This window comes from Thermobia domestica, chromosome 8 (assembly GCF_964235325.1).
Source record: "Thermobia domestica chromosome 8, izTheDome1.hap1.1, whole genome shotgun sequence".
Taxonomy (NCBI): Eukaryota; Metazoa; Arthropoda; class Insecta; order Zygentoma; family Lepismatidae; genus Thermobia; species Thermobia domestica.
In genome coordinates this window covers 269,143,847-269,159,544 of record NC_137461.1, presented here as the reverse complement: position 1 = coordinate 269,159,544, position 15,698 = coordinate 269,143,847, and the positions used below count along the sequence as shown (strand labels likewise).

The window sequence follows — 15,698 nt, the reverse complement described above, 5'->3', positions numbered from 1 at the left end:
TTACTAAATCTCTCGACGCCGCGGGAAATTTCCCTCAAAGTAGCATCACTGTTACAAGTTTTCTTAGCCGAATTAGCCCTTTACCATTATTATTATTATTATTATTATTATTATTATTATTATTATTATTATTATTATTATTATTATTATTATTCATTATAACTAACACAAATTCAATAATATATAATTCAATTGTCTTACCTGACTCCAACGTAGGCTGCAGTTTGGCCAGTATTAACAGCTGATTGGTATTCCTTCTGTGCTGCACGCTTTTCTTTCACGTATCCTTCATATACTTTGCCCTGGACTTCTCTAGACAAAAGAATTTACAATTAGATCAAAGAAATATATGGAATACATATTTGTACACAAGCTAATATCAAGGGTGAAGTATAGAAATCAACCTATCATTTAGATCTAGATCAGTAAAAATTTAAATTTTGTTGCTGCAAGCACTGAAAAAAGTAACTGAACATGATGCAGCTTTAGAAAGTTGTATGCAAAAAATTGTAAATTAAACGGCGTGACAAACATCTTGGCATTTGAAGGCGGCGCTCCAAGTTCCTTTTAAATGCTGCTAGGAAATGAGAGGCCAGTGGTATTGCCACGTTTATTTTGTACACATCCACGTCTATCCCCTGTCACCTGATCGCGCTATAGTTTGTTTGATAGCCATAGCCCCACCCCTTTACCACTTGGCAACGTCGCGCCAGAGCTTGCGTTTTATTCGTTTAGCTGAAATGCCAAGATGTTTGTCACAGGCTTTAGGTAAGGTTTTTCTGCTTGTAGGAATAACACTAAAATTTTTACTTCTTTCCTCAAGAACTGCAGTTAGGTATTTGTTAAAGGAAGACATTTTGAACACCTTTTCTTTTTCTTTTATTGTTTAACGTTCCCGTTTATGCACTGAGACTAAAGGAGACGATATGAGATGAATGATACTACTCTCACACCTCTTGACGCGTAAGGGGGCAGACTACTAAAAATGATACAAAAGCTAATCATTTTTCTTTTCCGTTTTTCGTAAGTGAAGAGAAATAATGAAATGTATTAATAACTTACCACAATAATAGATTAATGTTATTCTACAAACGAAAATACGAATCAAAAGAATTTTCAGTGTTGCCATCCACAGAAATAATTGTATGGCAAGAATATGAATTATCAAAAAAAAAAAAACCTAGTTTAAGGCAGCGACTAGAAAAATAAACTCAACGATAATTGATGACTCATCATATTGTCTTGGTTCCTTGTTAACTACTTTTTAAATAATATTTCTATTTATTTTATACTGTTTATTACAAAATAAATACAAATATTATTTAAAAAGTAGTCAACAAGGAACCAAGACAACATGATAAGTCATTAATTACCGTTGAGTTCACTTTTCTAGTTGTTGCCTTAACCTAGATTTTTGGGTAATTCATACTCTGGCCACACTGTAATTTCTATGGATGGTAACTCTGGAAATTCTTTCAATTTGTATTGAAATATAATTAGTATAACATTATCTATTATTGTGATAAGTTACATTTCATTATCTCTGTTCACTTACTAATAACGGACAAAATAAAAATGGTTAGCTTTTGTATTATTCTTAGTACTCTGCCCTCTTAAAACGTGCCCTCCTTTTTACAATAATAAATTAAAGTTACGGGAGATTGTCTAATACTTGACGCTTGGGGTAAATATTATTTGCACTCAAAAATGTCTTTGTTAATAGAATATTAGTGTATGTTTAGGGGAAAAAAGAAACTTATTTCTAAATAATTAGGAGAGGAAAGCAGGATTGTTCAGTTGTTCATTATTTGATTGTAAGATTGTTTCTTTACATAAAAATCAACATAAAACAGTGTTTATTTTTTCACCTTCACGATTTGGAGCGTTTCCTTTGTTCTCCTATCTGTGCTTCACAAATGAAACGTTGCACGTTATGTAGTACATGAACACGAAAGGAAATGAAATCCGACAACGTCGCTCTTACGCGTCATTGGGTTTCGCCAAACGTGAAGGGGTTTGAGCCGGACAGTAATGGTGTTGTTCCTCGACGTTGTCCTAGTACTCTCATGACTCAAAGGATCTTCGATATACACCACACTGGTAGATGAGAAAGCAACGTTTCCAGTCCACAAGGTTATTTGAAAAGAACGTACGGACACAGAAACATGGCACTGATATAAGGTGTCCAAAAGATATTATACCTTTTTCTATTTTTTTTTCTATGCGCCCAGTTTGTGCAGCGAGATGTCAGTAACAAGGACAGCTATTAGCTACTCCAAGTTTTGATTGATATACCTACCGTTCCCAAAATCACAATCTTTTTTAAGATGGTGCCCACATAACAACAGAAGGAAGTTTGTGCTGTGGAATACGGAAAGGCAACATCCGTTATCACAAATTTAACGTAACTTTCGGCGACAGTTTGGGGTTGATCCTCCTGACAAGAACTCCATTAAGCGTTGGTATACACAGGCCATGGAGACAGGTTGCCTATGCAAGGGCAGACACTAAGGACGTGCTCGTTGTTATGTGAGAGAAACGTATAGGCTAACACCGTTTCTCAACAATCAGATCCGTTTCCCAACAATGCTATATTGTTGGTATGATGAGAACCTAAATGGAGGACAGTCTGCTGAAGTACTGAAGTAACGTTGCTTTTTGATACTTTGTGAGGAAGTGTATGTAAACGAGGGTTGGCTTATGATTATTGTGTCCATGCTACAATTTGGGGGATTAATTTCATGATTATGTTTACACTATTTACGCTACTCTTACCTTATCACTTTAGTAAAGTGACACAAAATTTTGCCCCACTATTCTTCATCTGCACCAATATTATATAATTACATGAAAGATATAAAAGTAACTTTATCCAATTCTGTCATCAAAATAAACTATTATTTGAAATACAATCGAGTGCAGCTACATTTAACTAATCTCAAGTTTACAACTGGATTTCGACAGTTTTGACCGTATATTTACAAAATAAATCAACATGACTAATTTGCTTGATAATATTCTATTAGTGATTAAAAAACAGTTCATATCTACTTACGTACATGAGAAACTTAGAGATGAAAGCTGAATCTGGCAACACTGCTTTGAAGACAACTTCCTGTGCTTTGCGAGCAGGATTAATTATTCTGCTGTGAACCTGCGTTGAAGTGTATCGAAAGCGTACTTCTGACTTGATTTTCAATTTTTGAACCTTTGGCTGTGGAAGTTCCCGTTCATCCAAAGGAAGTGCCTATAACAAGGTAAAAAGAAAGAGCACTGTTAATTTTGATTGCAAGAAATGAAAACTGGAAATAATAATAAAAAGAATAGAAAATAAGAGCCGGAGTACATAATTTTTACCTAGAGAACAGTGTATAAATACTCTTGTATTTACATACATTAGAAAGCTGGTTTCCAATTTCACAGTGCTAGAGAAAAGAGCTCCTTTCCTATTTCTGAAGAAAAAAAAAAACGGGCATTACTGCTGTATCGCCGGACCAATTTGAAAATCGATAAAAAGTACTAAATGTACTGCATTCGGTTATATTTGGTTGGATTACATTACGTTACGTTAGATTACGTTACTAGGCGTGTAGTTTTACTATACGCATCCATAATAAAGGGACCGCGGTGGCTCAGTGGTAGAGCGTTCACCTCTGGTGCTTGGGGTTCCGGGTTCTATCCCAGCCCCCCAAGTGAACTTTTTGCTGGACAAATACCGTGTGCGTGGGTTTCTTTGGTGTTCTCCCGTTTCCTCCCACTTTCTTCATTTCACCATTTAATTCATTACTCATCATCACTGTCTCCTTTAGCCTAACCGTCATAAGCGTGGGACGTAAAACTCAAAGATTTCATTTCATTTTTTTGCATCCATAATATAAGTAGTTGTAATAGTAGTAGTAGTAGGAGGAGGAGGAACGGGTTAGAAGCCCCACAGGGTTAGTTGGGTTCTCTTCTCGACATGAAATGGGCAAATTAAAGATTTGCCCAAATTTTTCTTGCCCCCTTTTCAATCTATGGATCGGTATGGTAGAACATGTGTACCTCTCCGCGAAATAGTCCATCCGCCTCCACATACAGTGCCACTTATAACATCAACAACAACCAAAACAACCATTTTCTTAACTTTTACTACTCCCCTTATCTGACTTTCATTCATTCTTCCTCACAAACTGAAATAAATTCTCCAATTGACCCGGTAAATTTCCTAAAATTGGTCTGGCGATACAGCACTTAACCCAAAACTTGTGATTCTTATATATTTTTGAGAGATGAATTCAAATATGTCTAGTTTTTCTACATCAGGATAGCTTAATTATCACAGGAGTGCGCCCCACGGGGGAAGAAGTACACCAGGTCCGAACCCTTCCAAAATTAACTAACTGAACATACATTTGTACAGTTTCTCAATAAAACTACATTTGTTTAACAGGGAAACGATTGACGTAGCATGGAAATTTGACGTTACACTTCATCTGTACTCTTTCTCTTATAAAGATAATCTAGTTCCGAAGATGAAGTGGGTCAGCGGGTCATGGATCAAGTGGATCAAGATTTGTGAGTGGGTCAGGTTGATCAAGGTTTATGAGTGAGTCATAGCTCAATAGGACGTGACCCACTGTGGCCTACCACTCACTGTGTCCTGCTCTGATCCACCAACCCACCATGTCTCACTTTGACTCACCGACCAACTCTGCTTGGTGCATTGCCGATAGCATGTTCTGAACATTGGTGAATTTGTCTACAATTTACTTTCAAAGTCTCCATTTTTCTTCCTTTTCCATTTGTTTCTATTTACTTACCTGAGATGAGTAGGATCTAAGTGAAAGAAGAACTTCAGGCAGTTTCGGATATTGATATTTGTAATTATAATAATAGTAATAAGACTTACTACTTAGCTTTAGAGACATAGTCGAATTTTACACTTTTTCCTTTACATTAGCCAACTTTAACTTGATTTGAGACATTGAAATTTCATCCTATTTTTCCATTGAAAAGTATCTGTAATTCAACAATAAAATAATTATGTATGATAGTTAAATTGAAATTCATCGTAATATAGCCCATGACAAATACTTTACCATTTTATATCTTAAAGGTCAAATCCGCCAGTATTGTATCAAGGCGGTGCCTGAGCGATTGACTGTAGAAATTCAAACTCCAATTACTGATAATTTCACAGCCTTGTTTCATTGCAAGTGTAAACTCTTTAGTCAGTGAAGAGGAAGGCGTGGATCATGAGTTGATGACAATGGGTTTTGGTGGGTGATGGGTCAGAGTGGGTGTAGTGAGTCAGAGTGGGTCATGGTTGGTGGTGAGTCAGTGAGTCATGGGTCAAGTATTTATTAACCAACGAAATCTCTGTAATTCTATCATTTTTTTCTGAAAATATAGGTGAAAGTATTTTACAATTGCTTATCGTCTTTTCGGGTGCAGAATAATACCCGTTTGCATAATGTCCATATTTCTGCTCCATAGAGTGGAATACCCCGCATTAAACATTTTATGGGTGGTTTTCTTAAGTCATTATTCGGGACCGAACCTCTCGAGACGAGACACGAGACGGGACGAGCACATTTTTTCGAGACGAGACATCCTTTGAACGAGACGAGACGAGACAGCCTGAAGTCTCGTCTCGTCTCGTCTCGTGGCAACACTACTGGTGACTCCCGGCCCGGAGCCGAATAGCGTGAATTTGGAAGTTAATGCAATCGGAGTTTCACCATTGATTTCAGCGACCGCGAAAACTATGAATTCGACACTAATATCGGTCATTTTCTACTACTTTTACATGTCCGGCTAAACGCCCCCCTCAGACCCCCTGGTTTGAATTTTGATAAAAACGTTTTACTCTGGTCTGGAGCCTGGACCAAGGTATTCGTGACTAAAATTTGATAACTCTCGGTCAATTTGTCTGGTTCCCAAGCCGGTTCCGGTAAACGCCCTACCCCCGAGACCTCCCTGGTTCGAAATTTGAAAAACGGGCTTCGTCTTGATCCCCAGGCCACACACGGACAGACAGACAAACACACAAATAAACTCTTTATTTTATTTATATTAGAAGATAGATTGTTTCTTTGTACATAAGTCAATCTAAACCAGAGTTTATTCTTTCACTTTCTTGGTTTACTTCGTTCTCCCATGTGTATTTCACAAAAGAAACTTTTCACATTATTCTTGTACACGAGAGGAAATGAAATCTGGGAACGTCGCTCTTAAGCGCCATTGGCTTGAGCCAAACGTCAAGAGGTTTGAGCCGGACAGTAAACCAAAATACTGATTTCAGATTTCAATTTATGTTTATAAATTCATTCTTATCCATTCATATTACTCATATATCTAAATTACAATATAACTACTGGAATTATTCGAAAACTACCCCTGGCATCGAAATTCTGATTTTCTGAGTTCTCTATGTCTGTGTGTATGTGTGTCTGTCTGTTTTTGCGATTTTTTTCAATTTTGAAGCCTCCATTCGACAAAGTATAAAAAAATATCTGAGAAAGTGATGGAATTTTGCGCGTCACTCTTACTGTTCCTGAAATATTGGCCCAAAAATGGCTAATTTCCGCAGATTTAAGGAGCCATATCTCTGGAACCATAAGTCATAGAGAGATGATATTGGTGTTGATCAATACCTAAAAGGATGGTGAACAATTTGGTACTAAATAGTAACCGGTGGCCACTGGTTTGGCCATTGACCAGTTGGTCAGTGACCATCAATTAATATCGATACTAAAATGTTTACCATCCTCTTCCATATTGAACAACACCAACATCATATTTCTATGACTTACCGTTCCCAACATATTGGCCAAAATAACTGTACCAATTACGGAAGATTTAAGGAGTCATATCTCGGGAGCCGTAAGTCAAAGAGAGATCATATTGGTGTTGATCAATACCTAAGAGGATGGTGAACATTTTGGCCCCAAATAGTTACCGGTGGCCACTGGATAACTGGCTATTGGCCAACTGGCCACCGTTCCCCAGATATTGGCCCAAAAAGTTCGAATTTCGGGAGGTTTAAGGAGCCATTCTCGGGAATCGTAAGTCATAGAGAGATGATATTTTGCGAATTTTTGCGAGAAACAGAAGAAGGTGTAGATAAAAAGATTTGCTTTTACATCTAGGAACAATCACAGTTTTCCTTCCCGCTCCATCTCTCCATTCTTGTTAAGTTCGTTCTAGCAATGCTCTTGGAGCATTCTCAACTGGTTTATATTTGAATTTACAACACTAAATTCTTTATATTACTAATTTTCATCCCAGAAATAGAACTCTTGGGAGTGTTATTGCCGATGAACTATTTGGCTCGCGGGTTCGATCCCAGCCCCCACCAAATGAGCTTTGTGGTGGACAAACACCGTGTGCGTGGGTTTTCTCGGAGTTCTCCCGTTTCCTCCCACTTTCTTCATTCCACCATTTCATTCATTACTCATCATCACCGTCTCCTTTAGTCTAACCGGCATAATCGTGAGACGTAAAACTCAAAGATTTCATTTCATGAACTATTTGAATGATTTACGAGAGGAAACGGTACAAAGGTACAATTAGTAGAGTGAGTCGGGATTTTTTTAAAAAAGACGAAAAATGCTAAGAAGTATAGAAATGGACACATAGTGTTATTTAGTTGCAACTAATCTGTTATACTTTTTTTTTTGACTTCTACAGTATCTTAAAAGATAGAAAAATTGGGAAAATAGTCAGTACTCTATACATTCGATTTTTTAAGTTTAATTTCCTACGAATAGACTTAAGGTTAAGGGAGACGATAATAAAATGGATGGTAAATAGTGGAATGTAGAAAGTGGAGGACACGGGAAAATTCCTAGAAAGCCCACGCACATGGTGTTTGTCTACCGGAGAAGTCAACTTAGCAAGAGCTGGGATTGAACCAGGAACCCCACGAACTAGAACTGCCTATTATATTCGAATATGATGTCATATAATCACCATTAGGATGGGATTCATGAATTCTAGCCTTCTATTTTGAATTGTTTGGGATTCGCAAACATGCCACTGGGATTTGGAAACGCTTGGTAACTTTACGGTAATTGGTGAATTTATGGTTCTATTAATCTTCTTGCATCAATTGTCTCATTATTGTTGAGAAAAAACCCATCTTACAAGTCAGGATCATTAAAACATCGACTATTTTGGTATCCATATTTTGCTGAGATCAAAGAAGAATTACAACCCACTTGTAGCACTATTCGAGTCCATGACTGGGCGAACTTAACCTTCACTTTGTTCCTGAGATCTTTTCTGACCCTAATTTTCTTCCAACTGACAACAAATGGCTGCAATTGTCATAGCTTTCTCAGCTTTCTTATATGCTCTTTGTATTATCGTACTGTAATTACGTTAATTATTTATGGTTCTAAGAAACATCCCGCAGAAAAATTGTTGTTTGATGTAAGTACGTCACACGAGACAATCACTGAATGGATGTAGATAAGTAGCAATGCCTCTCATCAATAAAACTTATATCCTGTTATGCAAGTACAATAATATTACATTATGTTTGCCTTAAGTACACTTTCTTAGTGAAACTAGTATATTTTTTTTTGAAACTATATGCTGAGAGGGGAGCCACAGTGAAATTTAACATACAAAGCGAGTCCAGAAAGTATGGCTAGTATCCATTCAAAAAAAAAAAAAAATGTATTTGATACAATGTCTACTATAATGTATTTAGCAATTATTTTTTGACGTGCAGTAGGATGTCGATAATCCGAACGTCAAAAATCAGAACGCGATCCCTAGAAGCTTTTTTACATTTTGACGTAGTGCTAGCGATAAACAAACAATAGGGTTGTCCGTCGGCGTTGTGTGAAATCAGTGTTTTTACAAAAGCTCATTCATACGTAATTCTTCCCGATTCCTCCCATTTCTTATCATGCATATTTTTATTTCTATTTTCCCTTATTCCTACACAAGTTAAGTTTTAAGCGTGAATCACAGGAACAGTGTAATTTAGTGTACGAGCAGGTTCTTCAGAAACAGTAAATGTAAGTAGTCTTACGTACGGTATTGTAATTATTGTATGCTTTTTATAATCACTGTATCGATAAAAGATTATACCGTACAGTATATTTAAGCTTAAATGGCATTTTCTTGGTCATTTTCGAAAATCCGAACTACCTGTGATCCCAATTAGTTCGGATTTTCGATTTCCTACTGTAATTGCTGTCATTGTTCAAGCACTTGTTAAATTGGGAGGTACTAATCTCTGTATTCCCACAGACATATTGTAGATTTCGCCTGCTGCTGGAACCACATTTCAATTTCGTTCTTGATCTCTTTATGGTCGTGGAAGCAGGGATGAATTCAGGGGGTAGCCCGGGGGAAATCTCTCCCCCGAAGAAAATTCATTCCCCCCGGAGAAACTCTCAAAATTTCAATCACAAAATGTAGAAATTACTTCATCCAAACTCCCCTCTCCCCGAGGAGTTCATATTCCCCCCGGGTAAAAATGTCTGAATTCAACACTGCGTGGAAGTGTTGTCCAGCAACATATTTCTGTAATAAACGACAACAGATACTTTGTGAATATGCGCTAGGTGCTTATTTTGTGCTATATAGTTATTAAACAGTTATTTTTGTAAATGTTTGATCAATATTTTAAAGAAAAATCCATGGGTTAACTTCTATAGAATTTTCTGAAGTTTGTAAGTAAATGTTTCAGATGAATTCTGCCAGAAGTACCATTGTCCACGTCATAATTTTATTCAAAATAAATAGTTGCTCTTGAAAATCTGTTTTATTATGTATAGAAACAAGATATGATATTCTGCCGTAATTAAAGATGTCTAATTTAAAGTAAGCAAAAATCCTGGTAGAAATGAAGTATGTAAAAGGTTATTTAAAATATTGAAAATTAGTTCTGTCAGGCGTACAGTAACGGTGGCCACGCTTTGAGGACAAACTATGAAGGCCAAAGAGCTGTATATGGAGGTAAAAGTTTCAACATCTGTTAGACTTCTGCATTCATGGACTTTTCGTTAGGACGATCTCCGACCTCTCACTGGTTGTGCAGGGTACCCATTTTTAAAAGGCTCGGTTAAAATCAGAGTTAGATTAGACCGATATTTAAAAAATCACACCCTCACAAGGAATCAAATCCAGGAATCCTGTTAACGAGTAGCAGTGTTGGAAATTAATCAACTAAAATCAAATGCATTTAATCTATCAATTAAAAATACTTTCTCTGGAAATGATTTGCATTTTATTTAAATTGCAATTAATTTCAGTTTGTTCCTTGCAATTAATTCAATCTTAAAACTTGCCATTAAATTAAGGTGAATTGTTAATTGGTTTTCATGGAATTAAAACGTGTAATTGTTAATTGTTAATCGCAAAAGAGCAATTTAAATGTTTAATTGTTAATTGCAATGGAGCAATTGGGGCTTGTTAATTGTAATTGAAGTCAGCAATTAAAAGCACAGATCAGAAGATGAGTATATTGGGTTGTTCACTTACCGTTACTCAACCCACAAATTTGAAAAAAGGTACTTATATGCAGAGGTGGATAACGACAATCCCCTGCCCCCTATGAGAAGAAAACCGAAATGGGCAACCTTAACATACTATTATATAAATTTAACCAAGAAAGTTCTGTCGCTTCTTTACCCACCACCTTCGAACATCAATATCGCACCAAACACGTACCAGGAAGATCAAAAATAGTCCCTATCAGCATCGACGACCTTCTGTGAACGTTCTGGAAGGTCATGGACTCCATCACTGTAGAATTTGGTGGTCCGTAAAGTGAAGAAAATATCAAGTGCATTTTGTACCTCTACCAGGAAATTGAACTAGCGTCCTCTAAGGTGATTGTCCAAGGAGTGGAACAGGTGATAATCGAACGGTGCGGGGAGTATGGTGGATGCAATAGTGTTTCCCATCCAAGACGTAGAATAGTGACCCGGGTCATTCTAAAATGAATCAACTAATTGAAAGTAATTGACGTGGAAATTAATTGCAATTCAATTAATTGCAAACTACAATCAATTGCAATTGAATGATTGAATTTAATTGCAATTGCTTTCCACAGCAATAACTTTCAATTGATTGATTCATTGCAATTGATTCTCATTGATTAATAGTCAGCTGCAATTAACAATTGACAATTACTAACAATTAAATTTTCAGATTAATTGTTAATTCAGCTGAGATTTATCCAAAACTGGCTAGTAGAGCTGTTACACCTACGCTACCGCTGTCATATCGCTGTGAGACGAGCACACGACAATGGTTAGAGCAGATGAGGCAAAATTCTAACGTCAGACAATGACATCTGCTAATTTAACAACTGTGACATTACAATACCTAGATATATGGGTACAGTAATTTGGTATAGCTCTGGTAAATTAAAATTACAGCGTATATGCAACCAACAATTAACTTGAAGAGCGTGTACTTCATTATCCATACGAGGGTAACTATTTATATTTTGAGCCTAACAATGAAAAAACAGTAATTTTTCATTGAAAATTGATTTAATGTTTTTCGAAATATTCTCCTCTATGATCAATACACTTTTGCGTTCGTTCGAACCATTTGTCAAAGCATTTTTTTTTTCATTCTTCTTGAGAAACCTCCATAATATGGTTTTGAAATCATCAACGGCTTCTTCCGCCGACAAAAATCGTTGTCCACGCAATTTATTCATGACATTCGGGAACAAGAAGTCATTGGGTACCAAATCAGGACTGTACGGCGGATGACCCCAATTCGATTTCAAATGAATGTTCAAATAGTCGGTTGTTAGACGAGATGTGTGAGAGCTCGCATTGTTTCGATGAAGAATGATCCGAAGGCGCTTGTTTGTTTTCCGTATTTGACCGAACACCTCCGGCAAACAAATTGTTGTGTACCATTCAGAGTTGTGTACCGTTCTACGTTTCTCTAAAGGCATAGTTGCCACACGACCAGTTTTCGCGAAGAAACAGACGACCATTTGTATCGGTGCGCTTCGAGCGCGAATAACTTTTGTTGGATTTGGTTCATCTTAAAATACCCATACAGTTGATTGCTGTTTACGTTCCGGCTCATATGCATATATTCATGATTCGTCACCTGTTACAATCTTATATACGTCTTTTGAAGCACTGCCACTGTATTTATTGAGCATTTGTGTACACCAATCGACGTGAGCTTCTTTTTGAATTTTTGTCAAAGTATGTGGGATCCAACGAGAACAAATCTTTCTCACAGCTAAATGATCATGTAATATTTTTTTATATGCTGGTGGAACTAATGCTTAGAGTTGTCTCAATTTCACAGTATGTCACATGACGATCTTGCAGTATTAGATTTTGCTAGTTTCAATTTTTTCTTGAATAACAACTGATTTTGGACGAGCTTCGCGAATTTCGTCAGTTAGCGAATGGCGGCCACGAGTAAAATCATTATAGAGCCTTTCTATTTGAGCTGTGCCCCTTCTGGCACTGTTGTCGATATGTGATTTCCTGTACTTCCCTCGAAAGAAAAACAAGTTGCTGCGGCCGAGATCTTCCAATTGTTAGATGCGGAAGCGAAGTAGCCTATGATCTTCACTCGTCAAGACCAAATGACTGAATGACAAATTGGCAACACAGCTGAGATCATTCACTTCTTTTCCGTAAGCAAAGGGAGAATTTCCTCCGTCAGAGGATGGCGGGGGTGGAGCCGAAGTATAGTTCGCATAGTTTCCGAGGGCACAGGTGGAATAGACAGGCTCTACCAGCGTTTTACAGTGGCAAAGGATGGGGCTTCATCGCCAAATGTAGAAGTAAGTTGATCGATGCACTCTTGTATTGATAATCCACGTCGAAAATCGTAATAAATCATTGCACGAAAATTTTCACGAATCAATTGAGGAGTTTGACGTAATAAGGGTGTAAGCGATTTTCCGCCGTTTTTGCATCAAACGCATTTGTGGCTTTTGCCATTCTTGTTTAGCCTCTTGGTAACATTTCAATTCAAGATCGGAATAAAATGCTGCTTATTACATTGTTTTATGTTAAAAAAAAAAGATTTAAATTTTCAACATCGTTTTTCTCCAATTGCATGTTTCAGACTTACGCTCTTATTGCATCAAACTCCTCAATTGCAGTTTTCTGTTGTCACACAATCTTCAAGTCAACGTAAACAACACAAATAAAGCTATTAACAAAACATTTGAAGTACGTTATGGTCAACAGTGTCAAACGTTTCTAGGCAAACAAAAAATAGCGCCTAATTACAATCAGTGTTGCCGAAGCTAAAAATACAAGTAGTGGCCCTCGTAAAGATAATTCGTTCTATATTTGAATTTTATTTTTTTAAAAGTATAATATACATCGTTCGAAATCGATCAAACTTATCTGATCTTGACCAAACTTAGCACGAAATATTGTGTGCACGTCTTTAGTTTTCAAATTTAGGTTACATTTTTGGTTGGAGTTGAGCTTTCGTTATCAACACTGAGGTTATATAAAAAGTGGGCCTCCAGTTTAAGGTGGAATTCGAACCACTGTAATGTTTGTTTTCAATTTCAATGGTCTTTCGCCGAAATCGATCCCAGAACCTCATGAATCAAAGGCACTCGTACTAGCAACTATACAAGGGGGGAAAACCATTCAAAGTAAGGGTTTTGACAGTCAAATTTTACGCCGAAAATAATCCTCTACGCGGTCCATGAGGCTCATCCAATAAGTTAAGGTTTTGTCAGTCAAATTTTACGCCGAAAATAATCCTCTACGAGGTCCATGGGGCTCATCCAATAAGTTAGGGTTTTGACAGTCAAATTTTACGCCGAAAATAATCCTCCACGCGGTCCATGAGGCTCATCCAATAAGTTAGGGTTTTGACAGTCAAATTTTACGCCGAAAATAATCCTCCACGCGGTCCATGAGGTACATCCAATAAGTTAGGGTGTTGACAGTCAAATTTTACGCCGAAAATAATCCTCTACGCGGTCCATGAGGCTCATCCAATCAGGACGAAACTTGGCATAGTGGTAGATCTTGACGATTAGTGCTGTCGAAATTATTCGAATTATTTTACTACTTTTATTCGAATATCTGAATATTCGTTATTATGAAATTCGCACAAATGTTCGAATAATTATTATCTGACCGAATAATTGTTCGATTATCAGAATAACGAATATTTGAAAAATCCATTGCATTGAACATTCGAATTTTAACAGCAATATTAACAACCTTCGTAAACATATGAAATATTGTGGTGTGTAGACCTACAGAAGTATAGTTTCCCACTCGCGAGCCATCAGACTTGATGTTTGAACTACTATATTCACTCGGAGGATCTCTAATTTGTATTTAAAACAGAACTACGCTAACATATTGCTTTTATAGACCTTGATTTAACAGACTTCAAAAGTAACGGGCAAAACTGTAGAGATAGGCACAAGTCGAGCTAAAACTCGACTCGACTCGAAACTCAACTCGAATTCGAGTCGAGTTCCGAACCGAGTCACTGATTTGAGGTCGATTTTCGAGTCAAGTCGAGTTTGATAAATGGCTCGCCCATTCAGCTCCTTTAACTCGTTTTGAACTCATGGCTTGATTAGACTGGAAAGTGAAAACTATGATTAATGTAAGCAGTAATGGGGAACACTTCTTCACATCGCGTCTCGTCTCGATAACGAGACAACAACAGATTTTTATAACGAGACAGCTTCAAATGTCAAGCTAATTATCACTGGAGAATTCTTATGAAATAACTTCAATGCAACAATGTAAGTATTTACTGTAGTTCTTACCATCAAGCTTAGTTAGATCTACACTGTCGAAATTTTGAGCCCAAGCAGAAGACCAACCCGCTTAGGGATATCAACCGGCTCGGTTGGGATGAGACATCGACTCGGCTCAATTGAGCCGATGGCTAAGTCGGTTTAGTTGGGATGAGCCACCGACTTGGTTCGACTCGGCTCAGATAAGCCATCGGCTCGGTTGGGAGAAGTCATCAGCTCCGTTCGGTTCGGCTTACGTGAGCCATTGGCTCAAACCGGCTCGGTTGAGATGAGTTATAGGCTTGGTTCGGTTCAACTGAGCCGAGGACTCGAGCCTCAGGAAAAATAAAGGGCCACATACGACTTCAATGTCCTTAATAGTGGCACCATCAAAAAAGGGGAGAGGCAGGCCCACAAACAGAGAGGGCTAAGAGAGGCCTGGACTCCCCTAAACTTTTCGTGACCCCTCCAGACTTCAATATAAAATGCTATTATTAATACAAAAATATTAGATATTTGTAAGATAATTTTTAATGACTCCCCCCCCTAACATATTCATGGCCACCCCAAACCTATGTGGCTGGTTTCGGACTTAGGGAGGGGACACGTACAAAATACAATCGAATGCTATTTATTGACGGCAAACTAACATCTATGGCTGATGCTGTTAAAAAGGGATGGTGTGAAACGGTAGAAGCCAGCCCCCCCCCCAGCCGAAATAATTTCATTATTAGCTTTTCGTATTATATGTACAACACAAATGCTTCTTCCTGGTTCTTAAGCCCCCTCCGAAACAATATCCTAAATACGCCACTGGTTCTAATGTACATGGAACAAACGTGTTACGTTCATGTAAGGTCTAGAAAGTAAATTATGAGGTGATTTGATTAGCTGTGATGTAAATGCAATATGTACAGTCTTGTTCAAACAAATATTGCCCACTCATCTTGCTTTAGAAAGCCATATTTGTCAATCG

General features: G+C 37.5%; 1 protein-coding gene across 1 annotated transcript in view; it reads right to left on the bottom strand.

Annotated features, from left to right (window-relative positions):
• The window catches only part of LOC145693618 (inter-alpha-trypsin inhibitor heavy chain H4-like), a 148,490-nt gene that overhangs the window by 89,020 nt on the left and 43,772 nt on the right, over positions 1-15,698 (bottom strand). The window contains exons 2-3 of the mRNA XM_081769773.1: positions 3,060-3,247; positions 202-312 (exon numbers count right to left, since the gene is read on the bottom strand). Coding sequence (XP_081625899.1) covers positions 202-312; positions 3,060-3,247 — 299 coding nt within the window. The remainder of the gene's footprint in view (positions 1-201; positions 313-3,059; positions 3,248-15,698) is intronic.